We start from the raw sequence: 23,306 nt of genomic DNA on the forward strand, positions 1-23,306 counted from the left end.
CTATTTGCAAGGCATCATTTTGTATCATTGACGTCTGTGTGATATCTGCAAACAGCAGCAGAATTCTCCTAACCCACTTTATCCTTATGACTGTCAACTTGAAGCCTGGAATTAAAATGGCGAACTTCTGCAGCTACTCTCCTATCAGCCGCCTCAGCTCCGGATCTGTCTGCCTTTGGCCCCCTCTCCCGGCTCACCTGAACAAAGAAGGTTGCCTTTCAATCTTTGCATAGAGACCTTCCTCAGACGGGCAAGTAGGTCCTTCACATTTCCATTGCAAATGAAGGGGTTGGGCTCCACAGTTTGAAAACAGCGACGTTGGGAAGAGGGGGGCTATCTGGATGGCAGTAAAAATGCAAATCCTGAATGACTGGGGAGCCCCGAATTTGTCGACCTCTCCTGACTTCCTTCGAAAGGGCTGCCCTTTTCGAAAAGGAAGGGTTTCTAATATTTCTGGTAATTCCGCTAAAGTATCAGTAATTACTGCTGATGAGCAGGAGGAGGAAGCCTGTGGTCCGTTCCAAACAGATCTATCTCAAGACCCAACTCCCTCCCTCTTCACTGCTGACAACCCGTAATAAAAAGGACCTGGGAGTTGTGTGAACTCCACTACAAATCTGGTCAATATGGTAGTATAACCAGATATGCCTCTCCTCCCCAACGATCACCCCTGGGCTGGCTTAGGCCACTTTCGACTTCTATATTTTGGGGGGGGATTCATCTTTTCCTGGTGAGTCCTGTAAAAACTGGCCCAGAGCTATGAGTAGATAGAAGTGCCAGCTTCTCTCGGGTCCTCAACCCAGAGAACCCAGATAAGAGCAAAAGGATTAAAGACTCGGGAATAATTTTGTAGTATTACCAAGAAACTTGAAGTGATGGCTAGCTGGTGGATACGGAACAAAGAAAAATGCCCAGAGTGTTTTCGTGATGATGAACTAAGCCTACAGTTGAAGAGAGGGGCCTTAGCTACACAGAACCATGTCACTAGATGTGGATAAGACCTAAAAGAGGGCTTAAAAGGGAGAGGCAGAGGAGTGCATCATTCGTTAAAACACCAGTGCTTCCGAAGAAAATAGGTGAGTGCTCTAGATCTGACATCTGATTTTACTTAAGGATTTTATTTATTCATTTGAGAGGCAGAGAGAGTACAAGCAGGAGGAGAGGCTGAGGGAGAAGCAGGCTCCCCGCCGAGTAGGGAGCCCCATTTGGGGTTTGATCTCAGGACTCTGAGATCATGACCTGAGCCAAAGGCAGACGCTTAACCAACTGAGCGACCCAGGCACCCCTGACGTCTGATTTTTAAGAGAATTCCTTTTTAAGGGTGAATCTCAGTATTTGATATTTTAACACACTAGTGTGTCTTCCAACAATTTCAGATGAAGGAAGATACTTACAATACTCTAGATACTCTAGGGTTGGGCTTTTAAAGACTTTTATGAAAAAGCTTAAAAAAATCCACAGTCTATTATTGCAGTTGTCAGCTGCAATCAGTTGCTCCCATATCAGACCCCCTTTTCTGTCATCACACACAGCTGAATTCCTAGAGGCAGCCCGAGCAGTTTGTGGACAGGGAAGAGAGAAGGAAGGAAGTCTCTGCTCTGTAACCATCTTCTCTGGCCTGAAACACAGGGAGCTACGGTCTCTGGTTCACAGCCCTAATATTATTCACTAATCAGCACCGGTTTTTATATTTTTATTCCAATCCAAAGTAAGGACTCAGAACTACCTCCACTTTGATGAGGTAGTCGCTCTTCTTGTGGCTGAGTGTTTTGGAGAGAACCAGTACCGATGTGCAAATGGTGTTAGGGCCGAGAACGGAGACCTCTTTACCCGTTTTCCTGCTTTCTCATTTCGAGATCCTTTGGCTCCGGCCCCCTTTCCATCTCAAAGCCAGCAATGACCATTCTCAGCAGACTCTCTCTGACAGACTCTCCTCACAAAGCTCTCCTCCCTTCCCATATTCAAAGACCCTTGGGATTACATCGGGCACATATAAAAAATCTCTCTAAGGTCAATTGATTAGTAATCTTAATTCTCTTTTGCCACGCAACGTGAAATATTCGCAGGTTCAGGGGCATAGGTTCTAACCATCTCTGGGAGGCGGTTATGTCCATCGCAAGATTCCAGGCACCTATTCCGGGATTGTCTGAACACCCGGGAGTCATCTCGTTAGAAATTAAAATCTGTATTTTAACCAAGACACCCAGGAAATATGCATGTACATTAAAGAGAAGCCCTGGTTTCGTCACTTTACCGCCAGATGTGAAACAGTATTGAAGGGCAGCACATGCCAACACACTAAGGTTGCGATTTAGGTCTCCGAGGTCGGGTACTTGCACACTCAGGCATGATCGGAGAAAGTCTGATGGGTCACTATGGAACAGACAATGTAACAGAAGCTGGGGCTACTGCAGCGCATACAGCCAGTGAGGCCGCTGCAGTGACGGGGCTTCCTTTCTCTAGGAGTAGGACAGAAGAAAACAAAAGAGCAGAATCAGAAATCTGCTGATTTGACCCAGGATAAATGCTCGAAGAACAATAAAACAGGATCACGTGATGCCATGCATGGTGGAGGATATGCCGGAGGGGGACATCAGGAGGACTGACATATCCAACTGAGACCACAGTCATGGGAAGGAGCCAGCCATGCAAAGAATCAAGCAGAACGTCCCAAACCAGAGACGCATTGCCTGCGTGCAAGACTAAGCTTGGCATGTTTGGAGGAGAAAAAGAAGGTAAGAGTGGTTAAGATGAGGTTCTAAAGGTCCTCGGGCCAGATCACATAGAGCCCCCTTATGGTAGAGAGTCTATAATAGGAACCTGCTGGCTTCAAGCAGGATGTTGCGCTTTACACTGTAAAGGGCCATCCTGGCTGCTGGGGGCAGTGGCTACCGGGACGGGGAATGGAAGCAGGCGGCCCAAGGAGGACGCTGCCGCAGTTGCCCAGGCAAGAGATAACGGGGGCTTGGACGGGATGGGGAGAAGTGCGTGGCTTTTGGAGGTGCAGCCAGATGGGTTTGCGGCAGGGCTGGGCATAGAGATGAGGGAATGGAGCAACTGGGTTGGTTTGCGGCTTCAACTGGGATCTTGCTTCGCATTCTCCCATGCGTCGAACTTTCATTTCGGGTTTTTCTAATCCAAGCCTTATACATTTTTCTTTTCTTTTTTTTTTTCAAGTTTTTATTTACTTATTTGAGGGAGAAAGAGAGAGAGGAGTTTGAGCAAAGGGAGAGGTAGGGAGAGAAGCAGACTTCCCACCGTGCGGGGAGCCTGATGTGGGGCTCGATCCCAGGATCCCCGGACCACGACCTGAGCCAAAGGCAGCTGCCCAACGACGGATCCACCCGGACAGCCCCAAGCCTTACACATTTTTTAAACCAGTTGACGAGTAAATAACAAGTGTGCCATGCAGCTCTGGTCATGACTGGAGCGGACGCGGGTTGCCTGTGCATAACACCCTTTGTGTATGAAGTTAGAGGCTTTCATGCTTGCTGAGAAGGGCTACCCTGTCTCCTCAGCCCGAGGCCCCCGTTCCCCAGCGAGGGGGAAATGAGCTGTCTCTTCTGTTAATTCATCAAAAGCCTCTTGGACCACAGTGATTGTTACCAGAGTGCCTGGAACACAGCAGGTGGTCTGTGGTCCTCGGGACCACGCCCCTGAGCGGGAGCTAAGGACAGGAGCTTTCTTGGTACCAATGGTACCAGGCTGTTTCCTCACTCTTGTGCGATGCTGCCAGGACTCTGACCACTGATTCTCCTTACATTTGAAACTATATATATCGGGGCGCTTAGGTGGCTCAGGCAGTTAAGTGTCTGCCTTCGGCTCAGGTCATGATCCCAGGGTCCAGGAATCACGTCCCGAATTGGGCTCTCTGCTCAGTGAGGAGCCTGCTTCTCCCTCTCCCTCTGCCTGCCACCCCCACCCCCCGCTTGTGCTCTCTCTTTGTGTCAAATAAATAAATAAAATCTTTAAAAAAAAAAAAAAGAAAAAGAAGCGATATATATTAAGTGACCTCCTTGTTTCTCTTCCGGGCATCCGCCTTACACTCCAGCCTCTACACAGAGAATAGAGAACTCACCGCAGCATCTGCTTTGCCCAACGTACTTTCAGGTGAAGCTTTTCCCTGTGTCCTGTACCCCACCCCCCACCCTGGGTACTTTTCACTTGCTGGAACTCTGAGCTCCCTGTGGCCGTAAGGATTTCAGGCAACCTCCCCCTGTCAGGAATGCTCTCCCGCTCACTCTCTTAAACTTGTTCGCCCCTCCTTGTTCAGATCGGGGAACGCGCCCTGCTTAAGCGAGGTCCCTCTTCTCTGAAGGGTCCCTCTCCTTCTGAACGCTTAGCTCACTTTATTAGCAGGTCTTCAGACCTGTGGTTCTCAGAGTGTGACTCCCAGACCAGTAGCCCCTACACCCCCTGGGAACTTAGACGTGGGAATGCTCACTCCAGTCCAGACCTGCTGAGTCACAATCTGGGAATGGAGCCCTGCAATCTTTTGTGTAGCGAGCCCTTCCGATGATGCTGGGGGAGAGATCTGAAGCTTCAGGGGGCTTTTGTTCTATTTTTGCTCAAAATTCTATACTCCGGCATGGAATATTAGATTACGGAATAGTCTAATACATCTGTTGGTTCATGGTATGTTCTCAGTAATTACTGAGTTTAGGGAATAAAATATAGAAAATTAAATCCTCACCTATCTTTTTAAGATTTTATTTATTTATTTATTTGAGAGAGAGCTAGAGGAAGCAGGGGATGGGGCAGAGGGAGAGGGGGGGAATCTGGAGCTGACTCTGCACTGAGTGAGCCTGACCTGGGACTCCGTCTCACAAGCCTGAGATCACAACCTGAGCCGAAATCAAGAGTTAGACGCTTAATGGACTGAGCCACCCGGGTGCCCCCTGACCTATTTTTAGAGGGAAAAAAAAAAAATCTTTCACCAGCGTCACCTATCCTGAAATTCAAGTAAATTCCATAAGTTAATGTATTTCTCCTCTCTCAATTTTGATTTTATCAGATTTTCTATTGAAATATTTTCAGTGTGTATTGGAGAGATGGATAACCTTATTTTGTAGCTGACCAAAGTGATAATAAGTAAATATCATTGGGAATAACAGTCATATTGGCACGCCTCACTTCTGTCAATGCTGATTGAAAAATATCTGACATAAAGAAAGCTAAATAAATAAACTCTTTCACCTCTCTGGGGGGACGTTATTGACCATTTTTTGACCTAGTAACTAACACGATACCCAATTTTCATAATGAAAATTTCAAACCTAATAATGGAAAAGTTAAAATAAATCTTTAAAAACAATCCTCACACAGGAAAAAAAAAATTCTCACATTTAAAGGAGATGGTCTCGGGGCGCCTGGGTGGTTCAGTGGGTTAAGCCTCTGCCTTCGGCTCAGGTCATGACCCCAGAGTCCTGGGATCGAGCCCCGTATTGGGTTCCCTGCTCAGCAGAGAGCCCGCTTCTCCCTCTCCCTGCTGCTCTGCATACTTGTGTTCTCTATCCCTCTGTCAAATAAATAAATAAAATCTTTTAAAAAATAAATAAAGGAAATGGTCCCAAACATGTCTTGAACTTTTTGTTCCTGATTTATTTTAACATCCTGACTCCTTAATAAAACTGTGTCAGGGAGGGCTCCCGTATCCTTTGTTGAAGACAGTCCAGTGGCTTTCGGGAGAGCGGTGGCCTCTCCCTAAGCCACCTGCAGAGCACGCTGGGGCACGCAGTGTTTGCTCCAGTTCCTCCAATCGAGAGAAGACCCTGGCCATGGAAACTGGGCCAACGTTGCCCTCTGGCTCTACTGGCCAGGTAGGAGCAGCCTCTGGAATACTGGCTCTTTGTGCTGAATTTGTGCTAAGAGTGCAGGTGGCTGATTCCTTTGTTTCAGCAAAGGGTGCCTGGCCAGCATGCTTGGAAAAAGACACCGTTCGGAATAATGCACTTCCAGCCACACTTTATTACATCATGCTAATTAAAGTTATTTACTGAGGATGGGAATGCACACATGCCTCGTGGGCTGCTACTGGGAGAGCTGCAGCCTGCGAGGGTCTGTATTAGGTTCCCAAGTAGCAGAAAAAGTTACCATTCTGAGAATGAAATCTGATCTGCATTCTCAAACCGGATTTGAACATTTTTCAAGTACATGGTTGGCATTTACTCACCTCTAAAGTGTCCTGATTTCAGCCTAGGACCTGAAATGCGCGTGCTTTGCAAGCAACCAGATGGAACCCTTTTTTTTTTTTTTTTTAAACTCAGCTCACTTAGAATATTTACCATGTGTTGCACCAGAGCAGTGATGACCCCAGGCAATGAAACGGCAACTGGAAACTTCATTTGAGCATGAAGCTGGCTTCTGCCAACACCCTTTATCCAGGGAAATTTCTAAACTCGGAGAATTCTCATTCAGCAGTAAGACATAAACGTTATATTGTTGCTACGCTATTAATATCATGACCTCTTATTTTCCTGATCATATGTAGCTCTCATGAAATTTGCTGAAGCCAAAATTTCCATTAAGTAGGTTCTATTTTCCTACTATTTTCCATTATTTTCATGTGTTTCTGTGCAGGAAAATAAAAATCCCTTCATAAGTTTATAATTTCTGTCTTGTTCACGTAGTATGGAGTGGGAGCTGAATGACTCTGTCCAGTGAATCAATGAATGGACGAGTTTGGTAGACTTGTGACAAGTTGGATATCACAGGTGGTCAGTGGCATTCTCATAATTTGTGACAACTGTTTTTAAAGATTTCCACGGGCTTTTGTTTATTTCAGGTGGTCAGAAGTTCTCAAATGTTAATCCCTTCCTCCTCTGAGCAGTGGGCAGCGGTTCCTAGATTTGAGTATGCATCAGAAATAACCTGATTAACTGTGGAGTGGAGCCCGGGGATCTGCATTGTTACCAAATTTTCTGATGGGGGGGGGCGGCCCATGGACTGCGTTTTGAGAAATGCTATCTTCAAGTCTAGTGTTTGTATAAATGTTGCAATATTTTATTTTACCACCTGGAGCTCCAATTAAAGGATACCAGGGTCTGAAAGGGGCTCTGGGTTACAGAACGTAAACGATCAGTCCTCTATTTGGTCAATTCAAAATACGACACAAAATAAGGATCACTAGAATCTCAAACCCTCCCCCACCCCAACCAAACGTGGTTTGTCTCTTTCGTCAAAATATATGCAGAATCTGACCTTTCTTTTTAATCTCCACTACTGCCCCCTTGGCTCAAGGCACCATCATCTTGACCCTGAACTATCAGCTCCTTGATAATTTCTCTGCTTCCATCCTTGTGCCCCTAACATCACAGCCAGACTGACTCATTCACTCATGTGCTCAGTATCCAGCAAAGGCGTCTCCTGTCATAAGTGGGCAAGCTGGGGTCTCACAATGGCCTGTGAGACCCCGCATGCTCCGGCCCACGATGTCAGGAACTTCAGCTTCTGCTGTCCCTCCTGCTTTCATTTCCCCACACTGGCTTCCTCCCCTCTTAGAGGCGTGCACCTGCCTCAGGGCTGTGACCCGCTGTCCCTTTTGCTCCCAGCCAGCTACCTGCACAGCCTGCTTTCTCACCTCCTCCAGGCTTTTCTTCTAATGCTACCTCCCCACTAAGACCTTCCCGGGCCATCCAGTAGGACACCATGAATCCCTGCTATCCTCCCCTGGCACTCATTATTCCCTTTCTGCTTTATTTTTATTCTTCATACCTTTGGTCTCTAATGATACATATTGTTACTCTTTGTCTTACACAGTCACTGTATCCCCCTTTTAGGAGGCTACCCCATGAGGCTGGGAGCTTTGTTGGGCTCATTGCGGAACGCTCAGGGTCCAGAAGAATCCCCGTCCACAGGGAGCAGTTAGTAAGTTCCTGAGGAATGAATAGAAGAATCCACTGTCTTCTACTTCCCATATTCTTCCCCCTCTTATCTGTCACGTGTGTCCTCCAGGTTGACTCTAATTCCGTTTGGACCATAGTTGTTCTCTCTCTTTCTATGGTCCAATCCGGCATCATTTACATCAATTTGCCTCTATTGTTTGTTTGGCTTTGTTCCTCTTCCCTGTGAGCTGTGGGTCCGCTTCCAGACCCCTTGGTTTCTTTCCTTTCTTTTTTTTTTTTTTTTACTGTGTCGTCTTTCCTCTCGTCCGCTTCTGCTCCAGCTCAGCCAATTCAGTCCTCAGCTTTACTTCTAGAGGTTTCAAGGCCCTGCTCTGTTGTTCCCCAACCCATGTAAGACGCTATCTGCTGTGTGCAAGGAAACAACTGTGGATGTCCCATATGTTGCGGAACTTAACCTCAAGGGGGACACGGTGAAAATGAGGTGCGTCCTGAGAAGCAAGGGAGGGAGAGGAGAGGACAGGAAAACCTGTTTGGGGCCCTGGACTAATTTTTCCGTTATATCATTTATGAGGAGCCTTGGATCTTTTACTTGAGGCTGTTTCTGAGAATTCTGCCAACTATGAAAATAGAAATTTAGCATTTAAGTAAATTAGACCACTACTTAGAAAGCATGAGGGATTCTTCCGTGAGAGGTTATGGGTTAGCAGTCTTTAGGACCATATTTATCCAAATTCCTATTCAATGTCCCCACTGTCGATTCATGTTATTGATCTTTAGGTCATATGTCATGCTTAGAATAACACGGTGCCAGGGCAGAATTCATGAATGACCATGGAACAGCATAACACATAATACAGACATATAATTACCCGGTAATAAATGTCCTCTCATTAATGAAGATCCATGAAGAATGCTGGTGAGCCATCATAGTCCTCGTTTCCCCCTTTTTGTGGTCATCTGAGGATACCCTAAGACATTAGAATAATATTAATGGTCTATTCCTGTGATATATCCAGAAAAGAGTTTCTGACTTAAATTGAAATGCTTTGTCATGTCCCTTGTGTGTAAACGTATTTGGGGAAATTTTTAAGTGGTGTTTCATACATGGGCATGAGGGTTGGGCTGGGGAGGGAAAGAAAGAGAAGGATTTTTTTTTTTTTTACCGTATGTCATGGGTCCTATACTCTATATCTGAGCCAGTCTATAGATGTCACTGTATTTAATCCTCAGACTATCCCAGCGAGGTGTGGGCATTCTCACCTGTGTTCTGACACTTACAAGTGGTAGGACAGATCATTCGGAGCAAAGTCTGAATGTCTTTAAGACCTCTCCTTTCTTCTTTTCACCAACATTATTTTGGCATTTCAGAAAGGTTATACAGATTAAAATCTTTGACTTCCTACCAGTTCGTCTGTTCTAAGATTCTTTTCAAAGACTTTTTCTATATCTATGGGAATTAATATCGAGGATAAGTGAGATGCCCTCCAAAATATTCATTGGTAAGGAACTAAGCTCAGAGTTCAGATTTGTAACTACAACTCACTTTGAGTGAGTTTCCAAACAGAAAAATCCATTTTACCTCCCATGATATACTTCCCATTTAAAATAAAAAATTATATTCTTCATATAATTTAGGGGAAATAAGTAGTAAAAGAAGAGGAATACATAACTTAATTAAAACAATCTCTAAAGAAAAATGGGCATAAAGAGGGCCTATGAAAAAATGCTAGATGAACCAGAAATATATAACTTGATATACGGTCTTCCCCTTGGTAATGAATTTGAGAGGCTGAGAGCTATACAATGGGAAGATAGTGAGAGAGAAAGGCAGACACAATAGAGTGATATTTCTAAGCAAGTATGATACAAACCACAATGCGGTCCCATGATAAATGCAAATGATTTGCAAATTTGTAAGTGAAACCCTGGATCAAAATTGTGCTGAAAATCACTTTCCAGTTGGTGGCCATATTAACTATGCTTTTGCTAATGAATATACCCAGTATGGCTAAATTTGGCATAACTCCTGTTAGAAATCCTATTTCTGAATTTTTAGTATTTGATTTGGAATACACTCTAAGGATTTTTTTTTTCATTTTTCAATTTATCCACAGTTCTGATACTACCAGGTTTTAATGATACAGAAGTTATCTTCCTGTTCTATCTTTCTATAAATGCACAGATGTGCTCGGGATGTTTGAAAGCGCTGTTTCTTGGTGCAAAGCTTACTTTTTATTGAGAAGTATTAAAAAAAATAAAAAAGAAACTGCATGAGGAACTTTGCCTGGCTGGAATAATGTTTCTGAAGCCTTGCTGGTTTTATATTTTATAGTAAAATTTCCAGAAATTTATGGGAAAAATGGATGTCTTGCTGTTACCATATTTTTAAAGAAAAATTACAGAGACTTGTGAGAAAAATTCAGTTTTAAACTTCTGCTTCCTTAGCAGCTCAGTGTTGTTTTCTTTAAGAAGATATTAAATTCCCAAAGGCTTCTACAACCCCCCCCAAAAGACATTTTATAATAATTGAAATGTTTTTGGCAACGTGGGAATACAGGATAGTTAAAGTAGAGAAGAAATCCTAGGGCAATGTTTGGAGATGTTCAGAAAAGAAGAAAATGTACTATGTAAATAGAAAAACTCCAGAATCACTGGCCCAAGGCAAGGAAGGGTTGGCCAGTGTGTAAGTCTGTTTTTGCAGTATTCCTAGAACGGGTTCTCTCTTATATGATTCTGTGCAAGGGAAGACATTTCTTCTACCCCAGCCATTCAACCCCAATTGACTGAACCCTGCCCCAGTCTTGCAGACACGATTTTAAGTTTCCAGCCAGCTAAAATCAAGCTCTGACTCGCAAGTGTTGATTAAGTATGACGTAACATCCTTCAAGTCTCCTTCAGGCCCTGGAAACCGTGGTCAGACATGAATAACATCCTCCTCTATGTCTTCATCTAAATGGCACCAGGGTGTGACTAGAGATTTTAAGTATAACATTTTCTAGTCATTCCATTTTGCTGAAATTAAATATTTAATTACTACTACTTCAAGCTTAGAAAATCATAGTGAATATAGCCAGGATAAAAAGTTAGGCTAGAGAGAAAAGTTCAATTTTTTATTTAAAATAAGAGGGGAAGGGACTTTCTCTTCTTACTTCTAAATCAGCTTGGTTTGGTTGGAGTAAGATGTTTAGAAGGCATTTCATGTCCTCTTTCTCCAGGAGACTAGCAATCCCCCCACCAGTTGCCCAAAGGAAGGAAAAAAGAAGAAGAAAGGAAAGCTATTTTCACAAAATCCTTGATGCATATTCTTCTCATAGCATATTATTTGAAATTATATAATCTATTTGAAAGCTATGAGCACATCTCACCAGGCAGATTGTAATAGTCTCTAAGCTCAGTGCTTGACTAATTTCTCTTTATGCTATTACCATTCTGACCATCACATCATCTTGTTGTTCACAAACCTTCCTGGGATCTCATTCTAAGCAAATAATGTTCAAGTCTCCCAACCTGACATTCAGGTTTTCTGCAATTCCACCAACACCTACTTTTCCAACCTGAAAATCGAAACTTTTCTCAAATACCAGGCCTAATAGTTTAATGGATCTCAAACCACTGACTCTCTCCTAACCGGTTAGTCTCCTCACATGAGAGGGCCCTTGTCACCAGAGACTGAGGTCCAGACTCCTGCTTCTTCCTCATCTCTGCTCAAGTGGAACATTGTTAAGTCTCCCTATAGCCTATTATCTTCTTTGCTGTGATGCCCTTTTCTACTGTGTACTTTCTGTGATGCCCTTTCTACCTTGTACTGTCATTCTAGATTTATACCTTACTTCTGTTTCTACTCACAGCTTCTTGCCCAAAGACTCGTGGTCCTCTAGTTGGGCATATATCCCCTTTGATAGCTCATCATTGGAGGGGGCATCCCATGAAGATTCACGATGAAAGGGACAGAAGCTTAGCCAACCAGGTAGATTAAGTCTGTGTAGATCATAAGTTACATGGGTCTTTTAGGTTGCCTTGGGACAAAAACATAGCATGTTCCATGAGTCCAACCAATCCTAGTTACTCATTCATAGGATTTGGTCTGGGCTGTTTGGTTCTACAGCCTTGGCTCTTGCTTCTAAAACTTGAGTTTTGCCTCTAGACATTGTCATTCTAATCACCCACGAAAAGGGTCCTTGTTGCCCTCTACTGAGAATCCCCCAGTGGTAACCTCATTGTCCAAACATCACCTTCTCCCAGATCCCAATTATTTACTACCTATCCTTTAAATTTGCCCCTCCTTGCACCTCCCCTCCCACATTCCAGTGGCCTATGTCTTGTCAAAGTTTTCATTTTCTCAGCCTCTTAGCAGCATTTGACAAGGTTGATTGTTTCCTGCTTTGAAACCCTTTCTTTTCTTGAGGCTTTTGAGACAAAGCAGTAACCACAATAACTTTGCTTTGCTTCTGTTTTGTTTTGTTGTTTTGCTCTTTCTCAGGTCTCAACATTTTAGTTTCCTCTCTGGAATCCTCTGTACAATGGTGGGATGCTGCTTTGTTCTTCTAGTCCATCCTCAGCCACGTCCTCTTCTGTGTTTGCACATTTTCCCAGGTAACCAAATCCCTCTCTAACCCAACCACTCTGCTGAGCCACAGCCTCGTGTCACTATCTACTTAGTCTACTTGGACGTCTAGCAGGCATCTCCATATCAATCAACATGGCCAAGACAGGACCACAGACTTCCTTCTGTCTCCAGAATTCCCTCCTCCACAGTTCTTTCCCATCTACTCAATTAGGCACCATAACTAATACTCAGTTTTATTTTTTACACTTGCATTATAACCAGATTCCCATCCAAAAGTAAATCCTATGGATTGTACCTCCAATATATATCAGAACCTCAAAAGCTTCTATTTCCAATGCTGTCACCCTGGGCCAGGCCATCATCATCTTCCTCCTGGGTTTCTGCATCCGCCTCATGACTAGTTCCCCAGCATCCTCACTGTGACTAGTATTCTGCTGTCCACACAGCATCTAGGGTGATGATTTTAAGGACTGAAACAGATGTCATCATCCCATGATTAAAAACTTACAATGACTTCCAAGAAAGAACTAGAATAAAATATAGCCTCCTTATGATGACCCACAAAATCCTGTCCGTCTCTTGCATATTCATTCCCTCATTTTCCCCACTGATTACATTTCATCTATGTTGGGCTGGTTTTCAGTCACTCCCTAAGATCATTCGCAATTTAGGGATTTATACTTGTTGCTCCTCCTTGGAGCACCCTGCCCTGAGCCTTTCACATCTGTTTCCCAACATGCTGATCTCAGGCCAAGTATCTCTCCTCTCAGAGGACTTCCCTTAGCAAGTCTCAGCCAGCCACTACCATGTGATTTCCACTGAGGTATGTAACAGCATCTGAGAGGGTCTTATCTATTCAGGTGTCTGTCCTCCCCAAGCACAAAATGAAATGCTTTGGACCAGGGCTTTTTATTTACCTGTGTTCACCCAGCTCTTAGAATTTTGCCTGGAACCTGGAAGGAATTCAATGAATATTTTCTGAATGGCTGACTAAATGTCAAGTTGCAGACGTGTCTGAAGAATTCATTGTTAGTTATGAACTCTTCTTGACTTCATAGATAAAATGACAGTTTTGCTGAGACTAGAAGTCGGGTGTGTACTGAACTGAAGAATCAACAGGGGAAGGTTCTTACAATCACAAGGTGCCGTTGACCGTGAGGGGCTAAAGAGCCATTGCAGGAGCTTCCAAGTTAGCTCCCTGTTTGTCTTCATAAGAAAATAGTTCAAGTATCATTAAAGATCCCAAACCACTACTGTGGAATCCCATGGGCAAACCTGTGAGCTATGATGAAGTAAGTCAGAAGATATCAGATATGATAAAGGACTTCAGAAGCCCTTACCTTATTCTCTGAACTTAAGAAGGAAGACGGTTAAATGGAATTTATGGAAGAAAATAAAAACAGGATAAAATTCTTGTTCATGGGCAATCTGTGCTAATTGAATAGGAAATAATATTGAACATACAAACAGTCCCAATATCTGCAAGGTAAAAATGTAATTTGGTCAAAGTCTCACTTTATTATTAATTGCCAAGGTGAGAAATAGGTCTGTGAATTCAGTTTCCCCTCTCCCATTAATCTCGATTCCTAGCAGTTTAAACCCCTGTGGGCTCTTTGTGAATATCTTCTAAATTATAGAGATTTGGTAGATTTAAGGGTCAGAGCTAGTTTCTTAAGAGAAGGACAACAGAGGTCATGATAAGCAGAGATGAGGATTTAGGAAAAAAGGAAAAACGGTAATTCTGGAAGCCTAGAGGTCTTATGTTGGGCATTCACAATTAGTCTGGTAGAACATAATGAACAATGCCTTGAGGAGGAAGGTAGTTGTTACAAATCTATGTACTTAACTGGAAGGGTGAGTCATAGAAGCTCTCTGGTCCTAAGGCCAGAGCTGGTTGACTTAGACTGTGTATGAAATAAGATTATTATTCAGTAAGTTCAGTTACTTATGTCTTCATTTTGTCCAGATAGAATGGAGCTTATGAGCTAGGAAATGAGACAGGTCCGCCATCAAGTTCTGGAGAAATAAACAATCCTGGAAGTACCGGGTAGGTCTAAGCTCAGATGGGCCTCAGTGAAGGGCAGGGCAGAGACTAGGAAGGTAGACTTGGTCTGAGGCAGGAGCCTGAGAAGGCAGGATCAGACAGCACCAGCTCGAAGCCACACTGAAACTTGAGTGTGGCAGAGAGCATCCATGCTTGGCCTCCCCCCCCCCCCCCCCGCTTTGTATCCTGTCTAGACGGGGGCTTACCAGGATTGGTCAGTTGTCAGGAGACCGGAGGATGTGAGGGGAATCCCAGCCCCAATGAACTTAAATGGGCCACTCAAAGTACCTTCCTGTGCCCTATCATGGATTAAATGGCTACTTGTTCAAGAGAGGAAGCATGGTTCTCTCCTTTGTGTCCTCAACAAAGATTTCACGAGCTCCCTCTCTGGGTCTGCTCCTGTGCTAACCCCCCAAGTGCGGCCTCTCTCTGTATCTGCAGCCCCTTATTCCTGGGGCCGCTGTGGATGCATGAGGCGTCAAACCAGTCATAATTCTACAACAAACTGAAAGAATACAGGTGCTAACTTTCACAGCAAATGAAATGCAGCTTTCTCATGACTCGCTGCTTTCTCTCTTTGACTGTATTTTACTTTATTGAATTTAACTGCTCCTTTAGAACAGGATTACTGCTTATTTCATTTTTATACCTCCTAGGGTGAGTGTATATATGCAACTATATAGGCAAAAACATATAGAAAAGAAAGAATGTATTCAATATATAGGGAGGTATATTAAAATAATAACCATCAAATTGTGACTCATGAAATTATGGGTGATAATTATTTTCTTTTTGATTTCATACATTCTTACTAAATCATACACAATGAACATATCTTACATAACACACACCATAAAGGTTGCTAAAAAAATAAAGAATGGAAAGTAACACATTGGAATAGCAAATGTGTATTTAAATTATGAAGCAAGATTATATTCAGGTCTGCACACATGGAGTTTTTTTCTTTTTTTCAATATTGTTTTGGCCTGAAGAAGCAATGGAAAGTTATATGTATTCAGCTCCAAAATAAAGATGTTTCTTCTAAGCTCTGACCAGGAACCTTGAAGTTGAGAAGAGCAGATCTATATATAATTATATGACTTCAAAGAAATGAAAAAAAAAAAAACCCTACCATAATTCCAACCATTATCCAGTTCTTAGTAAAACAGGAAAAGAACCCAGAGAAATGTGGTTTCTGGGAAACATCTGGCTCCACATTTGTCTAAAGAATTTGCCTCATTTGCAAAGATGGTAAAAGTGGGAGGCCGGGATATAAAAACCATCACTTTATTAAGTGATATGCATTGCAATTAGGAAATGATTGTTTTGAGATGCAAATAAAAATGTCTTACAGTCCTACTGAACAGGATATGGCTCAAGCACCCAGACTTCTGTGTGAACATATCATTCCCGTCCGTCCCTGTGGAATCCCATGTGAAAGGTCACCCTTGACTGTTCTCGTGTGTGTTGTCAGGGCACTAATGCCGTGGCTGGACCCTCCCCAGAGCGTCCTCAGAGGATAGGAGCTGTAGCAGAAGCACACAAGCCTTCAGCCCCCTCAGGACTCAAGGCATCTTGCCGCCACTCAGTCTGGGAGGGAACTGCTCAGTCCGCCAAAGGCATCTTCTGGAACTGCTGCTATGGTCTAGCTCAAGGAGTCTCTGATTCATTTAGTTTCCAAGAGGAAATTCTCAGCTTGACTTCCCAGGCACTGTGAATCCTTCTCATTCGTGTGTGGCTGAAGAGGGAGCCCTTTCTGCTCTTGAACCCCGCTGACTACTAGCCTCCGGGACGATGATGGAGAATGGGTCCTTCAGTCATCTCAGGGACCAGGACTCCACTGTCATCACACTAAAAGGAGACACCTTCACATTCAACTACAGAAAGCAGTAGCATTAGTCCGCTACCTGAAATGAGGTTATGAAGTGATAAAATCACTATATATCTGACAGCTTTGAAAGACATGGATGGATTTCTGCAACAAAACCGAACTCTCTCTAACATTAGACTTCAGGGCAGAGAGAAAATACTCAGAAGTTCTTTCTCAGAGGTTATACTTCCGATTGATCTACATTTGAAAAATTTTTTAAAAATCTAAACTTTAAAAAAATATTTAATTCCAGGATGGTTAATATATGGTATACTATTAGTTTTGGGTGTACAATATAGTGATTGAACATTTCCATACAACACCCAGTGCTCATCACAGCAAGCACACTCCTCAATCCCCAACACCTAGTTAACCCCCGCCCCCCACCTCCCCTCTAGTAACCATTAGTTTGTTCTCTACAGTTAGGAGTCTCTTTCTTGGTTTGCTTCTTCCTCTCTCTTCCCCCCACCCCTGCTTTGTTTGGTTTGTTTCTTAAATGCCACACGTGAGTGAAATCGTATGTTTTTGTCTTTTTTTGACTGACTTATTTTACTTAGCATAATACTCTCTAGCTCCATTCAGGTCATTGCAAATGGCAACATAAAAATCGAACTTTTATAGGAAGCCCATGTAACTCTAATAATCCTAAATTCCCTATGTTCAATGAATCTGTACAAGTAAATTGGTGGTTTTCATTGGATTTCTATTTCAATGAAAAGTATAGGATGCTTCTTATTTTAGGAAGTTAAAAGTTAAAACAAGTATCAAATATGAAACTTTGAATTACATGTTAAAAACATGTTACATCTGTGTTACACTATTTCCAATATAATTGAGAGTTATTTTTTTTTAATCGTTGCTGGTTATCTCTCTTTCTTGATGGACCAAAGCATTTAATAGTTTATTGTAAAATGTTATATGTATTAGAAATAGTAGAGAAATAAGTGTATGCTAAAAGAGAGTTTAACTATGAAAACAACGCATTTATGTGGTTGGGTAAATTAATCTCAAGTTAATCTCAAATATGGTTAAGTAGATTAATCTCAATTAGGGCTACTGTTTATTGTGTAGACATACACCATTAAGAAGTATTATACAACTTGGTTTAAGAAGTTCCAGCCAGGGGCGCCTGGGTGGCTCAGTGGGTTAAAGCCACTGCCTTCAGCTCAGGTCATGATCCCAGGGTCCTGGGATCGAGCCCCATATCGGGCTCTCTGCTCAGCAGGGAGCCTGCTTCCTCCTCTCTCTCTCTGCCTGCCTCTCTGCCTACTTGTGATCTGTCTGTCAAATAAATAAATAAAATCTTTAAAAAAAAAAAAAAAAGAGTTGCATGCTCTTCTGAATGAGCCAGGCAGGCACCTCTATTTAAAAAAAAAAAAAAAAAAAAAAAAAAAAAGAAGTTCCAGCCATATCTATTCAGCATAAAGGAATATTTCCTCTTTGAAAAACAATTAGTGACTACTGATACTATAATTTATTCTAAATAGATGAAATTATTTTATAAATTTTTAGATGTAAACACTAAACAAAATCAAACCCCATAGGCCAATAACATAATAAAGTTCAGTCTCGTTGGCTTTAGAACTCTATCCCTAATTCTCTAGTTAATTTCCAGTTATCAGTACATTGGAGAATTTAAAATCTGTAGTTCAAAACAAGAATTCATTAAAACAATGATGATATTAAGCTAGGATCAACTGCAAACTGTTTAAATACATATTAATGAAATGAAAAGATAAAATGTTGTCAGTGTAAATACTTTGCTAGTCGCAACTTGCAAATTTGTCCCTTCATCAAAGTTTTCCACATTAGTAAAACTAACAGCAACATTAATGGAAGTGCCCTTTACATAAAGTTTCATACAGTAAGGTCACTTCCCTATGATTTAAGTTCAGAGGTAAAGACCAACAAAACACCGGTATCGTTCTTGTATGTTTCTTGTCCATAAACACAAATGAAAGTCTGTAACACTTGAACATAAATAATACAATATAAAGTCATGGACTACATGGTCTATTTTATCAAAGTGGTTCAAGGGCAAGCTGTCTTATAAAACTAACTGTCATGTGTTTCACAATATGGGGTTGTGTGTAACTCTCTTGCTACAAAATTATATTTCCTGGTTAGGAATAACAGGTTAATATGAATGTGAATTTTCCAAAGTAAAAGTGAATGAGTAACAAATAATTCTGCATTTGTCACACCATGTACTCTGTTCGAAGAGTAGCGAGAAGTCAGATATTTCACTGCCATTCATAGAGGTAATGTTTTGCCCATTTGCCATCTGCTCACATCCTAGACCCACTTTCCGAAAACCACTCTACCCTTACCACCTTCACACGGTCTGATCTCCACAGCTAGCTCACCCTCCCTGATCTGGCCCTTTTGGGAGACCTGCTTATTTCTTACTGCGAACTGGAGGTACCACTTTTAGCATGTTTGCTAAGTGTTTAATTCCCATCAAAGCCCCATTGGCATATCTTGTGATGCCGGGTGAGGCTTGCTTAGGTGAAGCAACTTGCTAAGGGACGCACTAGTAAGTGGCAAAGGCAGGATTTGAACTTACGACTCTCCTGCTTCAAAAATGGTATCCTTAACTCATGGACTTCCATTTAATTATTTATAGTCATTCATTGTTTGGTGAAGTCTTATTAAATCATATCAGAAATCCTTTTCAATTTTTAGGGGGCTATGTCTCTGTAGCTCTGTGGAAATAAAAGTTTGGGGGAACTCTTGCTTAAAAGTACTTTCAAGTCTGCTGATTCAAGAAAAGGGGGATGTCACGCAGGAGCTAGTATCTTCCAGAGGGTAAGTGCAGCTCCAGATAAAGCGGTCACTGAGCTATTTCCCTTGAGGAAAGGGAGAAGGGCTTCCGTGGCCACACCTACCTCCAATCCCTTCCCTCCTCCCCATATGCCTACCTTGGTCAGGAATGGGTATCCTGAAAACAATGTCCGCATTTCAGGCTGCGCACACTTAACTTGGCTGCCTGTGAATTCTGTTTTCTAATAACTTGTCCTCAACCTGACCTCAGGGAGTGGATGCAAGGGGTTCTTTTCCCTACCCCCATTTCCCCTGGGATCCACGCTGTGGCCGGGAGAAGCCTTTGTACCTGCGCTGTTGAGCGGAACTTGCTCGCAGAGCGTCTGTTCCCCGCTCAGGCACAGATTCACCAACTCGGACTCTCAGGGAAGGCAGGGCTCGCTCACCTGTTGCGGAGGTCGGGGCCAGGTGCGGAGGAGGGGCGGCTCTGGCTCTGCGCGCAGCCGGCCCGGGCTCTGAGCCTGGCAGTGCCCCTCCACGAGAGCCTCCAGCCCAGGAGCCGTTAATCATTACCCCTACTCGCCGGAGCAGGGCAGGGTTAGAAACCTGAGCCACTCCCTGCGCCTCAGTGCATGTTGGGAGTGTTACCTTCTTCCTCAGGAGCCGCTGATAGGGACGCTCCTTTGCTCTCTGACACACATCTGGAGACGTGAATTGACATTAACCACGGAATGGGACTGACTCTAAAACTGACCTCTGCTCTCCATGCAGATTACGGATGAGCGGTCTGTAAGAAGGGACACTACCTAGGAATGACTGGCACTATTCACTGGTCTTTCCTTTAAAACGTGCTCTTTGAGTTAGAAATGTCTTTCTTTCTTTCTTTGTCCTGCTGCCGCCTCCTCTCCCAGCCAGCACCTTTTCACCCAGAGCAGGGGTTCTTGCTCCCCAGAGCACCCCAGAACCTCTATGTGACTTGCTGGACCTGCATACCCCGGGCCTCAGCACACGAGAGACCCTGATCTAGGAGGTGTTGGGTGGGCTGCAGGCACCTGTATATTTTTTATAAGCTTCAAGGAAGAATCCGGTAGACATCAAAGTTTGAAAACTACTATATTGAAGTACAAAAGAGGAATTACATAACAGTTTAGTCGTTAGCTGACTGAATTGAATTTGGGGACTTTGTTTTTGCTCAATACCTCCAGTTTCAAAAAGGACTCCAAAGACTTAGAGACCCTCAAATGACAGATGTTGTGGGCATGCAAGTGCTCTTGTTTGCGTATGTGCATGCACGTGCACACACACAAACACACACACACTTAAACACACTCTTTTTAGTATCATTGTTCATTTGTCTGTTTCATATAAAGCAACTATTGACAATTCAAAAAAAGTAAGTTGTTTTTTACAAGTATAAACCTTAAGCCCCCATGCCTGGGTGGCTCAGTGGGTTAAGCCTCTGTCTTCCGCTCAGGTCATGATCTCAGGGTCCCGGGATAGAGACCTGCATCGAGCTCTCTGCTGAGCAGGGAGCCTGCTTCCCCCCTCTCTCTGCCTGCCTCTCTGCCTACTTGTGGTCTCTCCCTCTGTTAAATAAAGAAATTTAAAAAAAATCTTAAAAAAAAACAACAACCTAAAAACCCCTTAAGCTCTCAAAAGAAATTCAATATAATTTCAACAATGAGTATGGTAGGCAGAATTGCTCTCTGGTGTCTTTTGAGTTCAAATGTCAAAGTCATAGACTGAGCATTAGTTTAGATTTGCGGGTTACTTGTTTGATCAATACGGTGCTGTAAGGATTCTGTATGTTTAGGAGGTCAGACAGTTTATCTATTTAACTTGTGCACGAAGATGAGGACCGACTGGCTTTATCATGTTTGGAGGTTATTTTAATAAATGGAGCAGAATCGAACCAATGGGCTTCTTAGATCACCATCAAAGCTTCTACAACCTCAAAAATGAGGACAGTGTAACTTGGGATTACTTGTGGGTGTTCACATGATTAGCTGGCCCCAGGGCCCCCTGCTGTCGGGACTGACCTTTGAATGATGACTAAGAGGACCTGCAGAGTCTGTGCCCCCAGGTTCCAGAACTTTAAGTTTACGCTCTGTCATCACTGTCTCCTCTCTCTGAGGATCATTTGCTTGTTATCAGCACCAGGGCAACTTTGTTTTGCATTTTTTATCACAAGCATCCTTGAAGCCTTTATTCTGACTTCTGCTGTCCAGTTAGTTACCTTTAGTTAGAGGCCCAGGGACTCCTTTTATTTTTGAGTACTTGCCCTTTTATAAATATGTGATTTTTTATTTCATAATATGAAAAAATCCTAATTACATATGTGCAACACATTAGGTTTGAAAAACACAGACATGCAGGAGAAAAATTCACCTACAATCCCAGCCCTTATGTAGAATTACTATAAACAATTTGGTGAATGCCTTCATTGGCATAGTTTCTCTATGGCTATTTACCAAAATACTCTTACCTTTGCCTTGATGTTTGATAACTTGCTTTTATCACATAAAACATATTATGAACACTTGACCATGTATCAGTCAGTTTTTTTCCTGCAATGATTTTAACTAGTTGTACTGTATCATACCATATAAAGTATTGTTTAATCAGTTTCCTATTGTGAGAAATTTGTGTTACTGTAAATGAGACTTCAGAAAATGTCTATATATAGCTGCATAGAACTACGAGAATGCCTTTTAGATACAGTTCAAAAAATGAAATTGCAATGTGCATTTTTAAAGAATTTCTCTCAAAAAGGTGTCAGTCTTATACTCCTGGGATAACTCCTGGATTCTTCTTCTTTTTTAATTTACCAGTTTGAAAGGTAAAAAATAAATCATATCCTATTTTAAATATGTATATTATTGACTACCTTGTCTCACTATGTCCATTCTCCACTTGCAACCTGCATAATCTTCTCCAGACAAAAATCAAGTCACAATACCACCTCTGATTTCCTTTGTTGAAAACCTTTCTGCCGGCTGCCCCCAAATCTGGATAAAGCCTAAACCTGACCTCCTTCCCGTGGCCCCAGAGGCCTCTATAGCCCACTTCTCTTCCCTATCTCTTGGACTTGATCGATTCTCTGCTTCCATGGTACTGACTCTACACTTGTTGCTCTGGCTTGATTTTTTTCTTTAAGAGCGAGAGAAGAGGGAGGGGGAGGGGCAAAGGGAGAGAAAGAATCTCAAGCAGACTCCACACAGAGCACAGAGCCCAGTGCAGGGCTCAATCCTGGGACCCCGGGATCATCACCTGAGCCGAAATCAAGAGTCTGTTGCTCAACTGACTACACCACCCAGGTGCCCTTCTGGTTTAATTTTTTGTCCCTGGAACAGACCAAGCTGTTTCCTGCCTCATTTCCTTTGTTCTTGTTATTGTCCTGCCAAGAAAGCTCTGCTCTCACCACAGCTGGTTTCTTTTCATTTTTCTGGTTTTTCTTAAATGTAATCACCTCAGAGAGATCTTCCATGGCCATCCCATCCAAATGAGACCACCAATCTTTCTCTAACACAATCTCCTATTCTATTGTCCTAATGGCAATTATCGCTATCTGAATGCACTTTACTGTTTCATGTATTATTGAATGTGTATTTCTTGTTTGGGGCTACTTTATTTTACATCTCTTCTCATTAAACCCTTAGCTTTAAGGAAACAGGGAGCTTGACTTCTAGGTTCACTGCTCTGTCTTCTGTGCCTAGAACAATGCTAGACCCATGTCAGAGGTTGAAGACACGCCGGCTCAGAAACACATGATGGCGGCTTCATAAATACGTGGTGAGTAAATAAATATAAATCTACTTTTTTTCTGACTTAAAGAGACACTTTTATCAAGTACTAAGGGCATATATATATTTTTAACATGATTCTAGAATTTATATTGTGTTCCACTGTGACCTATGTAGCTGAACAGACATGTTTCCCATTATTAATAGGTTTCTAGTACAGCTTGATGTCTGGCAGTACCGTCTGATCAGCAGGCTTTTTTCCCAGAATTTTCTTCTAGCCTTATAATAGTATAATTAGCTTCTCACTGTAGAATGATAATGGTTTAGTGTATATTTAAGAATTTCACCATCAACCATTGTCATGGGCAACTCCTCCTAGACCAGCAAGCCTCATCCATGTTAGCAACTGGCTTCAGGTTTAGGGGAGAAAAGCTCCTGAAAGGAGATATTTTTCTTGGTTAATGCCTTTTCTTAG

At 42.6% G+C, this 23,306-nt stretch overlaps 1 protein-coding gene across 4 annotated transcripts in view; it reads right to left on the reverse strand.

The window, feature by feature from the left end:
- Nucleotides 1-19,630, reverse strand: part of RASSF6 (Ras association domain family member 6) — a 42,449-nt gene extending 22,819 nt beyond the window's left edge. For 2 of the 4 annotated variants that reach the window (XM_080797325.1, XM_080797323.1), the window contains exons 1-2: nucleotides 19,438-19,535; nucleotides 8,714-8,812 (exon numbers count right to left, since the gene is read on the reverse strand). In XM_080797325.1, coding sequence (XP_080653451.1) covers nucleotides 8,714-8,772 — 59 coding nt within the window. In that variant the 5' untranslated portion in view covers nucleotides 8,773-8,812; nucleotides 19,438-19,535. Of the gene's footprint in view, nucleotides 1-8,713; nucleotides 8,813-19,437 lie in introns of all 4 variants that reach the window. The other 2 variants (XM_080797324.1, XM_080797322.1) reach the window with 2 other exon arrangements.
- Between the last annotated feature and the right edge of the window lie 3,676 nt (nucleotides 19,631-23,306).

The sequence above is a fragment of the Martes martes genome (genome assembly GCF_963455335.1).
Source record: "Martes martes genome assembly, chromosome: 2".
Classification (NCBI taxonomy): domain Eukaryota; kingdom Metazoa; phylum Chordata; class Mammalia; order Carnivora; family Mustelidae; genus Martes; species Martes martes.